We start from the raw sequence: 20,371 nt of genomic DNA, 5'->3' as shown, positions 1-20,371 counted from the left end.
CCTTCACGACAGGCCCCTGCTCCCGCTTCCCAACCACCGTGGGGTGGGGGGGTTGGTTAGAGGAGGAGGTAGGGTGGGAAACACTCACGAAGTGTTTCGGGTTTAACTGTCAGTTGCCAACAGCCCTTCCACAAACCACCTTCAACTTAGGCTGACCGCACTGCACGTATGCAAATTTCCCCAGAACAGCTGATCAGTAGCTCTGCTCTGCTGCCCTCTGCTGGATGCCTGTCTTCACTCAAACTCCTTGGGTCTCCTTCGCCAGTTCACCTTCAACTTAGGCTGACCGCACTGCACGTATGCAAATTTCCCCAGAACAGCTGATCAGTAGCTCTGCTCTGCTGCCCTCTGCTGGATGCCTGAGGGCATTTAATTGGTCCACTTAACAAGGCCCACAGGCTTCTCGCCACAAAAGAAGACTCGCCAGCCCCCCCAGCAATCAAGGTCGAGCATCCCTTCAACAGATCTTGCACAGCCAGCCCCACTCAACTCGTAACCACGGCTCCGAGAAAACCGGCCCCAAGAACATAGGACAGTACAGCACAGAACAGGCCCTCCGGCCCTCGATGTTGTGCTGAGCAATGATCACCCTACTCAAACCCACGTATCCACCCTATACCCGTAACCCAACAATCCCCCCCAACCTTACTTTTTAGGACACTACGGGCAATTTAGCCTGGCAAATCCACCTAACCCGCACATCTTTGGACTGTGGGAGGAAACCGGAGCACCCGGAGGAAACCCACGCACACACGGGGAGGACGTGCAGACTCCGCACAGACAGTGACCCAGCCGGGAATCGAACCTGGGACCCTGGAGCTGTGAAGCATTTATGCTAACCACCATGCTACCGTGCTGCCCCAAGATTCGGGGATGCAGACCAGGGGAGGCTCCTCAATGCGGTGGAGGCCAGGTGGGATGTCCTGTTTCACCGAGGCTCCCTGAGGGTGAGCCACAGGCAGACAATGCCGCCTGGGATGAGGTGGTGACGGCAGTGAGCTCGGGGATTGTGACCAGGAGGACTGGCCCCCAGTGTTGTAAGAATGTCAACGACTTACACCGGGCAGCACAGGTGACACCAATGCTCCCTCCCTCACCCCCCTAGTGAGCATCCCCCCCCTCAACCCTCCATGCTGCCCCAACCCTCTCTTCATCCCCCCTCTCCCTTCAACGTCCCCCAACCCTTCCTTCACAACCCCCATCACTGTGAACCATACATGTGGCTAATGATGCCCTCTTTGAGTCTCCGCAGGACAAGCTCTCCCAAGTTGCCGGGAGAGGGGCCAGACTGACAGAAATACGCTGGACATATGAATCCTCTCCACCATAGAGGAACAGGCCCTGGCAGTAACAGGGATGGCCAAGGACAGAGCAGTCTAACCCAGTGGTTGATGGAAGCCGCAGAGGTGAGGATCCACCAGGCCCCACACGGAGGACCAGTCACACGTCTATTGTTATTACCATATGACTGACCCATCCCTCCCACTGAGCACATGTCCATTCTCCCACAGGTCCTCCCATCGACGGTTGCTGGTCCATCCCGGGTGGCCAGCTCGCCTGCCTCCCAGGAGAACCCAAGGATGCCACGATTGACGCATCACAGCTGTCACCCCCACCCTTCATCACCAGATACATGGACCTTGGTGGGAAACATTAATGGTCAGGCTTCTGTGGCACAATCTGGTGAGCACCACACTGCTGCTGATGTACATCAGGTGGAGGCATGAATCCCCAGGCGAGACAACACTCGGAGATCTGCTGGATCCCAGGTCCCAGCTGGGCCTCAGCTGAGCCTGTAGTCCAGGTTTACTCGGAGCTGATGCAGACGTTAGGTTGCAGCTGGGACATTCAGAGCAAGGTGTCAGCGACGCCAGCAAGTCCATAGCCGATTCGAGGAGTCCCAGAGGCTATGGGTGCAAGAGATGTCGCCAGCAATGCATGGCAATGAGGCCAACACTGCTAGGGTGGCGACTGCAGTGGAGAGCCTGGTGCATGGCATCGGCAGCATGAGTGGAGGTGTCCAAGGCACCACGCAGTTGGTGACGGCCATGGCTGAGGGTCTCAGAAGAATGTCCGACTCGGTGGGGGACGTGACCTAGTACCAGGTTGACTTAATGAGGTTGTGCGGGACATGACCCGCTCTCAGACAGGCATGGCCGAGGCACTGCGGTGCTTGTCCCCAGTAGCAGGTGGGCATGGCCCAATCGTTGAGGAGCATCGCCGAGGCCGTCGACACCATGGTGTAGACCATGGGGAACCGCTAGTGCTGGAAGAGCCAGATGATGCAGGGGCAGTCAGGGCTCAACCCAGTTGCCCCAGTCCCGAGGTGAACCTCGGGGCCTTATGGGCATCGAGCGGGAGGAGACCCGTCCCATGGAGTGGGGAAGGTGGTCACCAACTCCCCCAAGTTGACTTCCGGTTGCGGCTATAACCAGCTAAGTCGCACGTTTGGCTGCTCCTGCTACAAAGGTGTTTTCGGGCCGATTGGAGGGCCCCAACGGCGCTGTAAGGACAAATCCCGGTGGGGGAAGGCTCCCTGAAGAGAACCAGACCAACTTTATGGTCGGTACCCGGAGTGGGGTGGTAAAGAAAGCAACAGCAGCTCCCAAAAAAAAGCAGGGGAAGAAGACCAAAATGGCGGCCGGCGGCGCACCCGAGGAATGGAGGAAATGGGCGGAGGAGCAGCAGGCCGCTCTCCTGCGCTTCTTTACGGAGCTGAAAATGGAGCTCTTGGAGTCAATGAATGCGACGACCACCAGGCTGATGGGAGCCCAGGCGACCCAAGAGGCGTCGATTCGGGAGCTGCAGCAGGAGATGACTGCGAGGGAGGAGGAGGCCACGGTCCTCGTGGGAAAGGTAGAGGTGCACGAGGCACTCCACCTGAAATGGCAGAGCCGTTTTGAGGAGCTGGATACCCGAATGAGGCGGAAGAACCTGAGGATCTTGGGCCTGGCAGAAGGCCTGGAGGGGTCAGACCTCCCGGGATATGTAGCAGAAATGCTGAGCTCCCTGATGGGGGCAGGGGCCGTCCCTTCGCCCCTGGAGCTGGAAGAGGCCTACAGGGTCATGGCTAGGAGGCCAAGAGCAAATGAGCCCCCGAGGGCGGTGCTGGTGCGGTTCCAGCGACTCAGCGACCGTGAGAGAGTGCTGGAGTGGGCCAAGAGGGAAAGGAGCAGCAAGTGGGAGAATTCGACGGTGAGGGTCTACCAGGACTGGAGTGCGGAGGTGGCAAAGCGGCGGGCCCGGTACAACCGGACGAAGGCGGTGCTGCATGCAAAACGGATCAGGTTCGGAATGCTGCAGCCAGCGCGCTTGTGGGTCACCTACAGGAACCAACACCACTATTTTGAGTCCCCAGAGGAGGCGTGGGCCTTTGTACAGGAAGAGAAACTGGACTCGAATTAGACCCAGGGGATACTTGGCGGCCGTAGCTGCTCGGGTACTTTCAGCTGAATTCTTTGTTTGGATTTTGAACTCTTGCTGTGGTTTTTCTTCTGATGTTTTTTCCCCCAGAGGAGGGGGGAGGGGAGGAGTGCGGGGCGTGGCTAGCAATGGCGACCTTTCCCGCGCTGGAGCGGGGCCAGGGAGGAATGGCAAGGGGGGGGGAAGCCCCCCCCCCCCCCCGAGCCGGGGGGAGTCGGAGTGTGGCAGGAGCAGCCGGGTCAGCGTGAACCAGCTGACTTACGGGAGTACGATGGAGGGTACATCGCGGCTAGGAGGGGCCCTAGCCTGGGGGGGGGGGGGGGGGGGGGGGGGGGGGGAAGGGGGGAAGGGGGGTTAGGGAGGGACACCGGGTTGCTGCTGAAAAGACCAGAAACGGGAAGTGGAGGACTGGAGAGGTGGGGGGAGGGGGACATCGCCATGGGGAGCGGGTCAAAAGGGGAGGGTCGACCCGGGGCGAGCAGGGAACAGGACATGGCTAATCGGCAGGGGAAGGGGGCGGGTCGTCCCGCGACCCGGCTGATCACTTGGAACGTGAGGGGGCTGAATGGGCCGGTCAAGAGATCAAGGGTATTCTCACACCTGAAGGGACTGAAGGCTGATGTAGCAATGTTACAGGAGACCCATTTGAAGGTAGTGGACCAGGTTCGCCTGAGAAGGGGGTGGGTGGGACAGGTGTTCCACTCTGGATTGGACGCAAAGAACCGGGGGGTGGCGATTCTGGTGGGAAAGAGGGTGTCGTTCGTGGCAGAGGAGGTGGTGGCGGATAAGGAGGGTAGGTATGTGATGGTGAAGGGTAAGCTGCAGGGGGAGAAAGTGGTGATGGTCAACGTATATGCCCCGAACTGGGATGACGCGGGTTTTATGAGGCACCTATTGGGCCTCATTCCGGGACTGGAGGCAGGGGGCTTGATCATGGGGGGGGACTTTAACACAGTGCTGGACCCCGGGCTAGACAGATCGAGCTCAAGGACCAATAGGAGGCCGGCAGCGGCAGAAGTGCTGAGGGGGTACATGGAGCAGATGGGAGGAGTAGACCCATGGAGGTTTGGTAGGCCGAGGGCGAGGGAGTATTCCTTCTTCTCCCACGTCCATAGAGTGTACTCCAGAATCGATTTCTTCGTGTTGAGCAGGGGGCTGATCCCGAGGGTACGGGAAGCTGAGTACTCGGCCATTGCGATCTCTGATCATGCACCACATTGGGTGGATGTGGAAATCGGGGAGGCGCGGGACCATCGCCCGCTGTGGCGGCTGGATGTGGGGCTGTTAGCGGACGACGAGGTGTGTAAAAGGGTCCGGAAGAGCATTGAGAGCTATCTGGACTTGAATGACACGGGTGAGGTGCAGGTGGGGATGGTCTGGGAGGCCCTGAAGGCAGTGATCAGGGGAGAGCTGATCTCCATAAGGGTGCACAGAGAAAGAAAGGAGAGGCAGGAGAGGGAGAGGCTGGTGGGGGAGCTATTGGAAGTGGATAGGAGATATGCGGAGGCACCAGAGGAGGGGCTGCTGGGAGAACGGCGCAGCCTGCAGGTCAAGTTCGACCTGCTGACCACCAGGAAGGCAGAGACGCAGTGGAGAAGGGCACAGGGCGCGGTCTATGAGTATGGGGAAAAGGCGAGCAGGATGCTGGCACACCAGCTTCGCAAACGAGATGCGGCTAGGGAGATTGGGGGAGTGAAGGAGAGGGGCGGGAAGGTAGTGCAGAAGGGGCAAGAAGTGAATGGGGTCTTCAGGGATTTTTACAAGGAGTTGTATCGGTCTGAGCCGCCGACGAGGAGAGGGGGAATGGAGGACTTCCTAAACAAATTGAGGTTCCCAAGGGTCCAGGAGGGGCTGGTAGAAGGGCTGGGGGCGCCAATAGGGCTAGAGGAGCTAGTCAAGGGAATAGGTCAGATGCAAGCGGGGAAGGCGCCGGGGCCAGATGGGTTCCCGGTGGAATTCTACAAGAAAAATGTGGACTTGGTGGGACCGGTACTGGTACGAGTCTTTAATGAGGCGCGAGAGGGGGGGGTTCTGCCCCCGACAATGTCGCAGGCTCTGATCTCCCTGATATTGAAGCGGGATAAAGACCCCGTGCAGTGCGGGTCCTACAGGCCTATCTCGCTTCTGAACGTGGATGCGAAGTTGCTGGCAAAGATCCTGGCAGCTAGAATAGAGGATTGTGTGCCAGGGGTAATCCATGAGGACCAGACAGGGTTCGTGAAGGGGCGGCAGCTCAACACGAACGTGCGGAGATTGCTGAATGTAATTATGATGCCGGCAGTGGAGGGGGAGGCTGAGATAGTGGTAGCGCTGGACGCGGAGAAGGCATTCGATAGGGTGGAGTGGGAGTACCTGTGGGAGACGTTGGAACGGTTTGGGTTTGGGGAAGGGTTTATTAAGTGGGTGAAGTTGCTCTACTCGGCCCCGACGGCGAGTGTAGTGACAAACGGGAGGAGGTCGGAGTATTTCAGGCTCCACCGAGGGACCAGGCAGGGATGTCCCCTATCCCCCCTACTTTTCGCACTGGCGATTGAACCGTTGGCGATGGCACTGAGGGGTTCAGGGGGGTGGAGAGGACTGACTAGGGGAGGGGAGGAACATCGAGTATCGCTGTATGCGGATGATCTACTGCTGTACGTGGCAGACCCAGAAGGGGGAATGCCGGAGATAATGGAACTATTAGCAGAGTTTGGGGACTTTTCGGGGTACAAACTAAATCTGGGCAAAAGCGAGGTTTTTGTGATACACCCGGGGGATCAGGGAGAGGGTATTGGGAGACTCCCCTTCAAGCGAGCAGGAAAGAGCTTTAGGTACTTAGGGGTGCAGGTGGCAAGGAACTGGGGGACCCTCCACAAGTTGAACTTTTCCAGGCTGGTGGAACAGATGGAGGAGGAATTTAAGAGGTGGGACATGGTACCGTTGTCGCTGGCGGGGAGGGTGCAGTCAATCAAAATGACGGTCCTCCCAAGGTTCTTGTTTTTATTTCAGTGCTTGCCCATCTTCCTCCCTAGGGCCTTCTTCAAAAAGGTGACGAGTAGCATCATGAGCTATGTGTGGGCGCATGGCACCCCAAGGGTGAGAAGGGTCTTTTTGGAGCGGAGTAGGGACAGTGGAGGGCTGGCACTACCCAATCTCTCGGGGTATTACTGGGCGGCAAATGTGTCAATGGTGCGCAAGTGGATGATGGAAGGGGAGGGGGCAGCTTGGAAACGAATGGAGAGGGCGTCCTGTGGCAGCACAAGCCTGGGGGCCCTAGTAACGGCACCATGGCCGCTCCCCCCCACGAGGTACACCACGAGCCCGGTGGCGGCGGCCACCCTCAAGATATGGGGGCAGTGGAGGCGACACAGGGGGGAAATGGGAGGTCTGTTGGCGGCGCCAATAAGAGGGAACCACAGATTCATCCCGGGGAACATCGACGGGGGATTTCAGAGCTGGTACAGGGTGGGCATACGGCAGCTGAAGGACCTGTTTATAGAGGGGAGGTTTGCGAGCCTGGGAGGGCTGGAGGAGAAGTTTGAGCTCCCCCCGGGAAACATGTTCAGATATTTACAAGTGAAGGCATTTGCTAGGCGGCAGGTGGAGGGGTTCCCCCTGCTCCCCAGTAAGGGGGCGAGTGATAGGGTGCTCTCGGGGGTCTGGGTCGGAGGGGGGAAGATATCAGACATCTACAAGATAATGCAGGAGGCGGAAGAAGCATCAGGGGAGGAGCTGAAAGCCAAGTGGGAAGTGGAGCTGGGAGAGCAGATAGAAGACGGGACGTGGGCGGATGCACTGGAGAAGGTCAATTCTTCCTCCTCGTGTGCGAGGCTGAGCCTCATTCAATTTAAGGTGCTGCATAGAGCTCACATGACGGGGACAAGGATGAGCCGGTTCTTTGGGGGTGAGGACAGGTGTGTCAGATGTCTGGGAGGCCCAGCGAACCATGTGCATATGTTCTGGGCATGTCCGGTGCTGGAAGGGTTCTGGAAGGGGGGTGGCAAGGACGGTGTCGAAGGTGGTGGGGTCCAGGGTCAAACCAGGATGGGGGCTTGCGATCTTTGGGGTCGGGGTAGAACCGGGGGTACAGGAGGCCAGGGAGGCCGGAATACTGGCCTTTGCGTCCCTAGTGGCTCGACGAAGGATATTAATTCAATGGAAGGACGCGAGGCCTCCAAGCGTTGAAACTTGGATTAACGATATGGCTAGCTATATTCAGCTAGAAAGGATTAAATTTGCCCTGAGAGGGTCGGTACAGGGATTCTCCAGGCGGTGGCAACCTTTCCTTGACTTTTTAGATCAGAGATAGGCGTACGGGGTCGTGGCAGCAGCAACCCGGGGGGGGGGGGGGGGGGGGGAGGGGAGGGGAAGGGGGGGCAGCAATGGTCGTGGGGGGACATGCACGACTGTAACGCGGGCAAGTCTGCTCGCTGCTCTTGTCTGAAACTGTAGGCTGCCTTGTTTGTTAAGTTGTTGCTTGTGGGGGGGGGGGGGGGGAGGACTGGTGCGCGCGAGAGGGCGGGCGAGGGAGGGATATTTGCCTAGAGGGATTGTGTTGTAAATGATTTAAAAATTAGTAGGGGTAAGTGTCTGTATGGAAAAACTCTTTCAATAAAAATTATTAAAAAAAAAAACTCCCCCAAGTTCCACCCCTCTGATGAGGCTGCATCTTGAGGTCAGCTCATGGAACAGGGTGGCAAGGCTGTGCATGTGCCATCGAGCCCCCAGAGGATGCCCGCAGAGGTGCCGCCTCATCATCTTCTTTGCCCTCCTCCTCCTCGGAGGTGGACGCATGTTCCTCATCCCCAACCTCCAGGCTTCACCTTAACTTCATTGCAGTGTTAATGTAAGCCTACTTGTGACAATAAAGATTATTATTATTATGTGCGAGTCACCCGACACCAGCGTGATCTAGATCCATTCGGCTCATTTAAATATGCGTGGCCTAATTAAAGCCGCATTCTCCTGGCGCCCAGCAGTCATCGGCGAGGCCTCAACCGGGTGTCGATTATTAGTACTGGTCTCCACAAGCGGAGACCAGGAGTGATGGCCACTCTGGGGATCTCAGAGGTCATTCCCCCCCCCCCCCCCGGGCTGGTCGGGACAAGGCAGTTTCTTGGCACTCTGGCAGTGCCAATCTGGCATCCTGGAAGTGCCAACCGAGCCCTGCCAGGGTGCCCGGTTGGCACTTCCAGGGTGCCAGGGGCATTGCCGAGGTGTCGGGTTCACAGTGCCAAGGGGCCAGGTTGGCACTGCCAGTGGTTGTGGCCTGAGGGAGGCCATGCCTACGATGGGGGTTGATGGGAGGGTATGAACGGTGGGGCAGGTTAAGGGCGTATGAAGGGGCTTCATACAGGTTGGGGGTGAAGGGGAGGGTCCTGAAAAGGATGAACTGAAAGGGGTTGTGGGGGCCTGAAAAGCTGGGAGGGGGGCTCTCTGTGATCCCATAGCGGGGTGTGCTCACTTGGTGGGGGGGAGAGGGGGGGGGGAGGTAATGTCCAATGTGCGGCATGGGGCTGATCCCTTTCAAAATGGCGCACTGATCTCTGAGGATTTGGTCACACCAGCGAGTTCAGTTCCCCACTGATATAGAAATTTCTGTCCCGGGTGGACATTCTCCCCGAGTCTGCGTGGGTCTCACCCCCACAATCCTAAATGATGTGCAGGGTGGGTGAATTGGCCACACTAAATTGTCCCTTGATTGAAAAAAAAAAGAATTGAATACTCTAAATTAAAAAAAAAAAATTCTAAGTGTAGTTTAGACCGGGGAGACCCTCCCAAAAGCCCCCAAAAAACAATTACGTGTGGCTGAAAATAGGTCTGCATCTCAACCAAAAAGCCAACAGGAAAAACCCGCCTTAGTCATTATTTTTGCGAGAATAGCACCCTATGATTCTAAGAATTTAATACGGTTGATCAAACAAGAACTTCCCTTTTGAAATCTGTGCTACCTAATGCTTATTGTTTTTTCTATTCACATTCACTTTTCTATCACATCTTTGAATAAATTATCTTTCCGGCCACTGATGTCAAGCTAATTGGCCTCCAGTTTGAACTTGTTCTATCACTTTTAAAAATATAAGACGGGGCAGCACGGTGGCCTAGTGGTTAGCATAACCGCCTCACGGCGCTGAGGTCCCAGGTTCGATCCCGGCTCTGGGTCACTGTCCGTGTGGAGTTTGCACATTCTCCCCGTGTCTGCGTGGGTTTGGCCCCCACAACCCAAAAATGTGCAGAGTAGGTGGATTGGCCACGCTAAATTGCCCCTTAATAGAAAAAATAATTGGGTAATCTAAATTTTAAAAAAAAAATATAAGACGAACATTGTTGGTTCTGCCAGCCCTCAGGTAGTATTTACTTTTCTAATGATTTTTTATATATACATAATAGTGCTTCTGCAATCTCCTTCCAACATGTTGCAATATGACCAATGCAATCCAGTGGTTTTACCTCTCTAAGTTGATTAATTTATGAATAATTCTTCTTCTTTCTATTTTAAATGTCTTTATATATTTTTGAATCTCTTCTTCCAATGTCACAACTGCATTGTTAGTTTCTTCTGGTAAATACTGAGCCAAATTAACAGATCTATATTTCTACCATTTTGCTGTCATAACCTATGACCTGAGCATATGTGTCCTGCAGTGACACTGGAATATATTTCTCATGAACTCCATTTATCACTGTTTTAAATACTTTCCACTACTATTTATCTCCTTGCCGTTTTTTTTTCAATTTAACTTCCTTAGTTCCATTCTTATCTCCTCAATGTTTCTCAAAGACTATTACTTTAGTCTTTGGTTTCTTTCTGCCTTTCTCAAAACATTATTTTAAATCTTTGAATGTTATGATCACTGTTGCCTACGTCCTCCCCTGTGAAAAAAATTCTCTTTATCTATTTTACTTCAATTATCATTACTAGATCCAACAGTTCTTCCTTTCTTCTAATGTGTCTAACATATTGGACAAGAAGGAAATTTTGGGGGCAGCACGGTAGCACAGTGGTTAGCACTGCTGCCTCACGCCGCTGAGGTCCCAGGATCGATCCCGGGTCTGGGTCACTGTCCATGTGGAGTCTGCATATTCTCCCCGTGTTTGCGTGGGTTTCACCCCCACAACCCAAAGATGTGCAGGGTAGGTGGATTGGCCACGCCCCTTAACTGGAAAAATTAATTGTGCACTCTAAATTTCTGAAAAATAAATCGTGAAATTCCACCCAAATTGTGCTTGAAATTGCTTTGGGGGTAAGGTTTCAGTAAAAAGAGTTTTGTGCTAAGATTTATTTGCATAATCACAAAGTAAAATTGTCGATGATCAGCACAATCAGGCAGCGTAACACAACGTAATCCTTTCTTTCGCTTTGATTTCCAATAAAATGTATTCCTTGCTGTATTTAATAGTGGTAATCCATTTCTGTTTCATGAATACACCGAACATGGGTTTATCACAAAAATAAGCATTTTTCATAAAGGTGACCAATCCTCCACCTGCGAGTAATCCCAGTTAAATTTACTGAAAAGGACTTCAATAAAATTACACTGAACCATTCAGTAATTGGGTTGACATACATTAGTCAGCAAAATAACTATTCTTTGATATGAAAAAAATGCCTTAAAAAGTGCTGGCTTCTACATGTGCACCTAAGAGAATGAAATGCAATTTGCAGAGCCTTCCTGAACCAACACAATTGGTGAAATTTCATAATTCTGACCTCGGGCTTTGCATAGAATCAAAGAATAATAGAATTTACAGTGCAGAAGGGGGCCATTCGGCCCATCGAGTCTGCACAGGCCCTTGAAAAGAGCACCCGACCCAAGCCCACACCTCCACCCCATCCCCATAACCCAGTAACCCCACACAACGCTAAGGGCAATTTTGGACACTAAGGGCAAATTTAGCATGGCCAATCCACCTAAGCTGCACATAGAACATAGAACAGTACAGCACAGAACAGGCCCTTCGGCCCTCGATGTTGTGCCGAGCAATGATCACCCTACTCAAACCCACGTATCCACCCTATACCCGTAACCCAACAACCTTACATTTTAGGACACTACGGGCAATTTAGCATGGCCAATCCACCTAACCCGCACATCTTTGGACTGTGGGAGGAAACCGGAGCACCCGGAGGAAACCCACGCACACACGGGGAGGACGTGCAGACTCCGCACAGACAGTGACCCAGCCGGGAATCGAACCTGGGACCCTGGAGCTGTGAAGCATTTATGCTAACCACCATGCTACCGTGAGCACATCTTTGGACTGTGTTAGGAAACCGGAGCACCCGGAGAAAACCCACGCACACACGGAGAGAACGTGCAGACTCCGTACAGACAGTGACCCAAGCCGGGAATCGAACCTAGGACCCTGGAGCTGTGAAGCAATTGTGCTAACCACTATGCTACCGTGCATAGTTTTGTGTCTGATTTGGACAAACTGAACCTTGCACCAGTACAAGATAAAAATAATAAACAAACCGATGTAAATGGGCTTTGGGAGTAACTCACCAACATATAAAATTCCTCTCTCACTTTGGCCTGACTGGCCAATTGTGCTGGAACCTGGGAGACAAACTAACGTAAATAACCAATAGCTCTACCCCACCCCGGTATCTGATTACGCAGAAGGATAAAAACAGTTTGGACCAGTTATTTCATCTTTGTTACTGTTTTTTTCCCGATTGGGCACCAAGATGAGATTTTTTGAAAGTCCAGTTCATACTTAACATACTGGGTTGGTACAATTTCATACTTACTAGACTGTGGAAGCTTTTTCCACACATGTCCCTCCATTCCTGCACTTCACCCGGCTGCACGGCGTATCTCCACACTGGCCTACACTCCGGCCTGCATTAGGATGGCCCTCTGGAATCCCTGGTGCTCTAAATACTCTGTCTTTGCCAGCTCGAACTTGGAATTTGTAAATACACCCTGCATTAAATAGTGCAAAGAACATTAATTCAGCGTTGATTTAAAAATAAGGATTTGGATGGGTTTGACCAATTTGGCTCCTTTAATGGCTGAGTTTTGTTTGCAGTATATCTGTATTTGAAATTATTAACTTCACAGCCAGGTTCAGTGGATTTGTTATCAACCCTAATTGATTGTGTTCATTGAAAGTTTAAATTATTGGTCCAGTAAGAAGTCTTACAACTCCTGGTTAAAGTCCAACTGGTTTGTTTGGAATCACTAGCTTTCGGAGCACTGCTCCTTCCTCAGGTGAGTGCCTCCCGATGAAGGAGCTGCGTGGAGGGGCTGGGAGCCCCAATTGAGATTGAGGAATAATCAAGGGGCTGGAGGGCATGCTGTCGGGCAAGGCCCCGGGGCCTGACGGCTACCTGGTGGAAAGTTTTCAGAGATATTGAGCCCACTGCTGGTGAGGACATTTAATGAAGCAAGAGAGAAGGGAGTCTTGCCCCCAACAATATCGCAGGCCTCTGTTTCATTGATCCTGAAACTGGAGAAGGATCCTGAGCAATGCGGTCATACAGGCCGATTTCTCTACTGAATGTGGACGCCAATCTGCTGGCTAAGATACTGGCCACAAGGATAGAGGATTGTGTCCCAGTGGGTGATAGGGGAAGACCAGACGGGAATTGTTAAGGGCTGGCAACTGAAGGCCAATGTTTGAAGGCTTCTAAATGTTATTATGATGCCCTCAGAAGAGAGGAGGCGGAGGTGGTGGTAGCGATGGATGCAGAGAAGGCGTTTGATCGGGTGGAGTGGAATTACCTGTGGGAGGCACTGGGAAGGTTTGGGTGATGAGGCCTTCATTGACTGGGTGCGGTTGCTCTATCAGGCACCAGTAGCGAGTGTGCGTACAAACCGGCTGAGGTCGGGGTATTTTAAACTACACCGAGGGACGAGGCAAGGGTGTCCCCTCTCCCCGTTACTGTTTGCCCTGGCCATAGAGCCACTGGCCATGGCGTTAAGAGTCTCTAGGAACTGGAAAGTGCTGGCTTGGGGGGGGGGGTGTGGAGCACCGTGTCTCGCTCTGCGCAGTTGACCTGCTGTTGTACATTTCGGACCCGTTGGAGGGGATGGGGGAAGTAATGCGAATCTTGAGGGAATTTGGCAATTTTTCGGGGTATGAATTGAACATGGGGAAAAGCGAGATGTTCACAATCCAGGCAAGAGGGCAGGACAAGAGACTGTGAGAGCTGCTGCTTTGAATGGTAGGGAAGAGCATTCGATATCTGGGTGGCCAGGGAATGGGAGGTACTGCACAAGTTAAACCTATCCCAGTTGATAGAACAAATAGAAGGGGACCTCTCCAGATTTCTGTTGGCCTCCCCATCTTCATCCCTAAGGCCTTTTTCAAGCGGGTGAATAAGATTATTTTGGGCTTTGTGTGGGCGGGTAAAACCCGAGTGAAGAAAGTGTTGCTGGAGCGCAGTCGGGGGGAGGGTGGGTTGGCGCTGCCGAACTTCTGCAACTACTACTGGGCAGCTAATATAGCCATGATTAGGAAGTAAGAGGTCGGCATGGGAGCGGATGGAGGCGGCGTCATGTAAAGATACCAGTCTGGGAGCACTGGTAACAGCACCTCTTCCATTCTCGCCGGCCCAACACTCCACAAGTCCGGTGGTAGTGGCGGCTCTGAGAATCTGGGGGCAATGGAGGAGATATAAGAGAGTGGAGGGAGCATCGATTTGGACCCCGATTTATAATAACCACAGGTTTGTACCGGGTAGACTAGATGGCGGGTTCCGGAGTTGGCAGATGGCAGGAATTAGAAGGATGGAGGATCTATTTATAGACGGGAGCATTCCCAGCTTGAAAGCTTTGGAGGTTAAATTTAAATTGGCAGCAGGGAATGAGTTTAGGTATTTGCAAGTGCGAGACTTCCTGTTAGATTTAGGGTTAGGGATACAGGATAGAGCAGTTTCCAGTACCTGGGTGGGAGAGGGGAAGGTAGGGAGGACCCTAAGATAGGGTGGACATTGAGAGCCTTTTTCCTCGGATGGTGATGTCCAGCACGAGGGGACATAGCTTTAAATTGAGGGGAGATAGATATAGGACAGATGTCAGAGGTAGGTTCTTTACTCAGAGAGTAGTAAGGGCGTGGAATGCCCTGCCTGCAACGGTAGTGGACTCGCCAACACTAAGGGCATTCAAATGGTCATTGGATAGACATATGGATGATCAGGGAATAGTGTAGATGGGCTTTAGAGTGGTTTCGCAGGTCGGCGCAACATCGAGGGCCGAAGGGCCTGTACTGCGCTGTAATGTTCTAGGTTCTATAAGATATTGGATATTTCCCAGGAGCTTTCGGAGGCGGAGGAAACCCCGGTGAAGGAGCTTAACGGCAACTGGAAGGATGAGCTAGGAGGAGAGATAGTGGCGGGGCTATGGGCGGATGCCCTAAGCGGGGTTGATACCTCCTCATCATGCGCCAGGCTTAGCTTGATACAATTTAAGGTAGTCCAGCGGGCACACATGACAGCGGCTAGGATGAGTAAGGGGTTGAGGATAGGTGTGCGAGGTTCACTGGAAGTCCAGCAAATCATGTCCACATGTTTTGGGCATGCCTGAAGCTGAGAGGGTTTTGGCAGGATTTTGCTGAGGCAATGTCCACGGTACTAAAAACACGGGTGGTGCCGAGTCCGGAGGTAGCAATCTTTAGAGTGTTGGAAGAGCCGGGAGTTCAGGGGGTGAAAGAGGCTGACGTCTTGGCCTTTGCCTCCCTGGTCACCCGGAGACGGATCTTACTAATGTGGAGGGACTTAAAGCCCCCGAGTGTAGAGACCTGGGTTAGTGATATGGCTGAGTTTCTCAGTCTCGAGAAAATAAAGTTCGCCTTAAGAGGGTCAATGTTAGGGTTCTCTCAGGGGTGACAGCCATTCATCGACTTTCTCAGAGAAAATTTAAATGTCAGCAGATGCAGTATTCCAAGGGATGGAGGGGGGGGGGGGGGGGTGCAGATTGTTGCGTATGCCTGAGGTGTGTAAAGATTGGACTGGGGGGGGGGAAATGTTTATTTTACCATGTTGATGTCATTGTTTATGTAACTGTTATAACATTTTTCAAATACCTCAATAAAATATGGTAAAAAAAAATCAAGGAGCCCAGCAAAGTCGGAATCAATGGAAATCTGGGGGGAAGACACAACTGGTTGGAGTCATACCTGGCACATAGGAAGATGGAGGACAATCACCTTAGAATCATATAATCTACAGTTCAGAAGGAGGCCATTCGGCCCATCGGAACTGCAACGGTCCTTGGAATAATAACATAATAATAACCTTTTATTGTCACAAGTATGAAGTTACTGTAAAAAGGCACTGGTGAGAGAGCACCCCACTTAAGCCGACACCTCTCCCCTATCCCCGCAACCCAATAACCCCACCTAAGCTTTTGGACACTAAGGCCAATTTAGCATGGCCAATCCACCCAACCTGCATTTATTTGGATAGTGGGAGGAAACCGGAGCACCGGAGGAAACGCACGCAGACACGGGGAGAAGGTGCAAATTTCACACAGACAGTAACCTGAGTCCGGAATTGAACCTGGGACCCTGGAGCTGTGAGACAGCAGTGCTAACCACTGTGCTACCCCAGGACATCACTACAGGTGTTCCTCAGGGTAGTGTCCTAGGCTCAACTATCTTCAGCTGCTTCATCAATGATCTACCTTCCATCGTAAGGTTAGGAGTGGGGATGTTTGCGGATGACTGCACAATGTTCAGCACTATTGGCGACTCCTCAAATAATGAAGCAATCCATGTCCAAATGCAGCAAGACGTGGACAATATCCAGGCTTGGACTGACAAGTGCCACACATGTGCCAGGCAATGATCATCTCCTACAAGAGAGGATTTAACAATTGTCCCGTGACATTCAATGACATTACGATCACTGAATCCCCCAGAATCAATATCCTGGGGGTTTACCATTGATCAGAAACTGAATTGGACTAGCCATATTAAAACTGTGGCAGGTTCAAAGTTTAGGAATCCTACAATGAGTAACTCACCTCCTAACCTAACTCACATCCTAACCCCCCAAACCTGTCCACCATCTACAAGGCACAAGTCAGGAGTGAAATGGAATACTCACCACTTGCGTGCATGAGTGCAGCTCCAACAACACTCAAGAAGCTCGACACCATCCAGGACAATAGAGCCCACTTGATTGCTCCCACTTCCACAAACACTCAATCCCTCCACCACAGACGAACAGTGGCAGCCGTGTGTACCATCTACAAAATGCACTGCAGGAACTCACCAAGGTTCCTTTGGCGGCACCTTCCAAACCCATGACCACTATAGCTTTGACAAAGAGTCATCGGAATCAAAACGTTAGCTCTTTTCTCCCCCTCCAGATGCTGCCAAACCTGCTGAGATTTTCAGCATGACCACTATCATCTAGAAGGACAAGAGTAGCAGATACCTGGGAACTCCACCTCCTAGAGATTCCACTCCAAGTCACTCAACACCCCGAATTGGAAATATATTGCCATTCGTTCAATGTCTCTGGGTCAAAATCCTGCAACACCCTCCCTAACAGCGGATCAAGAAGGCAACTCACCACCACCTGAAGGGCAACTAGGGAAGGGCAATAAATGCTGGCCTAACTAGCAACAGCCACAAATGATTTTTTTTAAATTGTAAGGGGAATAGATGTGACTTCAAACGAGACTCCAGGATGGTATGTTTCCTCCCCGTGCTAGGATCAAGGATGTCTCCTTGGAAACATAGCAGGAGAGGTTGCAGGACATTCTGCAGGGGGAGGGTGAGCAGCCACTGGTTGTGGTATACATTGGTATAACGACATCAGTAAAAAAAGGGATATTGCACTAAAAGCGAAATATATGGAGTTTGGAAGAAAGTTGAGAAGTTGGACTTCAAAGGTAGTGATCACAGGATTACTACCAGGGCCACATGCTAGTCAGAGCAGAAAGAGCAGGGTATATCAAATTAATATGTGGCTGAAGAGATAGTATAGTGGGAAGGTTTCGGATTTCTGAGCCATTGGGTGTAGTGAGATATCATCTGTGCGGAGTCTGCACGTTCTCCCGGTGTCTGCATGGGTTTCCTCCAGGTGCTCCGGCCTCCTCCCATAGTCCAAAGATGGTTGTGTGGTAAGTCATCGACTGGCTACTAGGATTCTATAAGTGAATGTTAGAGTCAGGTGACCTCAGACTGACTAGGGAGCTGGGAGAGAGATAGTGGCTTGTGCATGTTCATACTGTTATTCATCTTTTGTTTTGTATATATTTGACGGACAGTTAATGTTAATAAGTCGTTTATAGCTTTAGCTACATGTGTTCTTGTAATATAAATCTGGCCATCCGACAAGGACCTTACATGGTACCAGGACTAGATGGTATTAAAACTATCACGACATCGAGTGAAGCCTGCTATTGAGTCCAAAGAGGTTCGAAGATTTTGCAGAGTGCAAGAATGAATTACATGGAGTTGTAGTGCAGAAGGAGGCCATTCGGCCCATCAAGTCTGCACTGGCCCCTGGGAAAGCACCCCTCCTAAACCCACACCTCCACCCCATCCCCATAACCAGGCAACCCCACCTAACCTTTTTGGATACTAAGGGAAATTTAGCATGGCCAATCCACCTAACCTAAACATCTTTGGACTATGGGAGGAAACCGGAGCACCTGGAAGAAACCCATGCAGACACCGGGAGACCATGCAGACTCCGCACAGACACTGACCCAAGCCAGGAATTGTACCTGGGACCCTGGAGCAGTTAAGCAGCAGTGCTAACCACTGTGCTATCGTGCTGCAATAAAGTGGATGAATTAATCATGCAAATAAATGTTTGATTTAGTCGGGATTATGGAGACAAGGCAGTAGGATGACCAGGGATGGGAACTGAATGTCTGGGAGGACAGGCGAAAAGGAAATGGTGGTGGCGATGCACTGCTGGTTAATGAGGAAATTAACGCAATAGTGAGGAAGGACATTAGCTCTGAAAATGTGGAATCTGTATGAGTAGAGCTGAGAAACTCAATGGGGCAAAAAATATTATTTAGGGTTGTACATAGAACCCAAAACTGTAGTAGTGATGTTGGGAATGGCATTAAACAGGAAATTAGAGACACGTGCAATAAATAAATATCCGTAATTATGGGTGATTTTTATCTGCATACAGATTGGGCACATCAAATTAGTCACAACACTGTAGAAGAGGAATTCCTTGAGTGTATATGAGATGGTTTTCTGGACCAATATGTTGAGGAATCTATTTTGTTATGCTCTTGACGTAGCATAAGCTGCTTCCTTGATGTGCACTCTGACAAAGGAAGGTTCAGACTTGGAGATAGCTTCAACATGTTTATTGAACTATTAACAATTCGCCTACTTGGATTTGACTCTACTGTTAATCCTTCTATAGCTACTCAGACTGACAAATCAGTCTGCTACAATCCACGTGGTGGGTATGATGTGTTTCAAATCAACCCTGTGTACACACTGAGTGCTCCACTGGAAACAGGAAGATCATGTGTGCTGTGTCCTTTTATATGGGTTGGTGTAATGCCCTCCTGTTGTAATGTCACCTCTGTGTGTATCGTGAATGCCCATTGGTCGTGTCCTATCTTGCTGACCTATTGGTTGAATGTCTGTGTGTCATGTCTCTGGTGCTCCCTCTAGTGTCTAGCTAGTCTACGTGTATTTACATTAACCCCTTGTGCACCTACAGTGATGCATATCACCACAGAATCAACTAGAGAACAGGTCATCCTAGACTGGGTATTGTGTAAAGAGAAAGAAATCTGGCTGCGAGATGCTTGGGCATGAACGACCACAATATAATAGAATTTTTCATCAAGATGGAAAGTGACACACTTCATTCTGAGACTAGGGTCCTGAATCTTAATAAAGGAAACTACAATGGTAAGAGTCGCGGGTTGGCTATGGGAGATTGGGAAATGTTACTTTAAGAGATGACGGTGGATAGGCAATGGCAAATATTCAAGGAGTACGTGACTCTCACTTTTAGCAGTTTCAGTTTTCACACAACCTACTTGAAAGTCCAACAGGCACAGAATTAGAAGGGAGTTACCTTGGAAACCATCGCTGAAATGTGTTCCGTTTGGCAGGAGTTCTGGGATGTACTCACGGTAGCCTCCAACGTAAATCTGGCTCAGAACATTGAGGCCCGTCAATGTCCCGTTGGAAGTGCTAGTCTTGTTTCCTTGGTTGTCCACCTAAAAACAAAAACAACTTGTAAAAAAGAAATCTCTGGATGGAACAATCCCCTTTCACATTCACTTTCTCTTTTATACTTTTGCAACAGACAGGAAACTGAGTCGAGGCACGAAAACTCTCTGAATGGTGACCTTTGACCTGACAGGCAGATAAATCATTCTTTCAGCTGTCTTGACACATTAGTCTGCAGACCATTTCCTCAGCAATAAATGAGGCTGAAATACTGCTTAGGAGGATTTCAATCTCAGAACCTGCTTGTTAACTTCAGTCACGAGGGAGTTGGAATGGAAACAATAAGTACAAAACTGGCAAACTCACAATTGCAGTGACCTGTTTTTCCCTGTGTTTCCTATTCTCAAGGCTTGTGTGTGGAAATTTCTGACTTTTGGCATCCTTTCAGGAACCGTCAATTTAATCCGTGCCCCTATCTCTCTATGGCTATACAGTGAATAGAATTTTCCAGATTCTTTTTGGAAATTTTACATTGCTACACACTGCCACGGAAGGTTCCACATTACGAGCTATGCATATGAAGTATGTGTGTATTCAGTGTGTAAATGGTATTTAATTTAGGTATGAAGTGTGTGTTCAGTGTGTCACGTGTAACGTGCGTATGAAGTGTGTGTTCAGTGTCTTGATGGTATGTAGTGTATGAATGAAGTCTGTGTTTCTGTTCAGTGTGTCAATGATATGTGGTGTATGTATAAAGTGTGCGTGTATGTGGGTTCAGTGTGTAGATGGTGGGCTGGATTCTCCAATTCTCAGGCTATGTCCTGATGCCGGCGTGGGAACAGTGGCC

The 20,371-nt window shown here is 51.0% G+C and overlaps 1 protein-coding gene across 17 annotated transcripts in view; it reads right to left on the bottom strand.

Annotated features, from left to right (window-relative positions):
- eys (eyes shut homolog) overlaps window positions 1-20,371 on the bottom strand; it is a 3,376,609-nt gene that overhangs the window by 23,239 nt on the left and 3,332,999 nt on the right. For all 17 annotated transcript variants that reach the window (XM_038800705.1, XM_038800706.1, XM_038800712.1 and 14 more), the window contains 2 exons: window positions 19,427-19,571; window positions 12,158-12,332 (listed from right to left, as the gene is read on the bottom strand). In XM_038800705.1, the coding sequence (XP_038656633.1) occupies window positions 12,158-12,332; window positions 19,427-19,571 (320 nt within the window). The remainder of the gene's footprint in view (window positions 1-12,157; window positions 12,333-19,426; window positions 19,572-20,371) is intronic.

This window comes from Scyliorhinus canicula, chromosome 6, assembly GCF_902713615.1.
Source record: "Scyliorhinus canicula chromosome 6, sScyCan1.1, whole genome shotgun sequence".
Lineage (NCBI taxonomy): Eukaryota > Metazoa > Chordata > Chondrichthyes > Carcharhiniformes > Scyliorhinidae > Scyliorhinus > Scyliorhinus canicula.
This window is presented reverse-complemented; position numbering and strand designations above follow the sequence as displayed.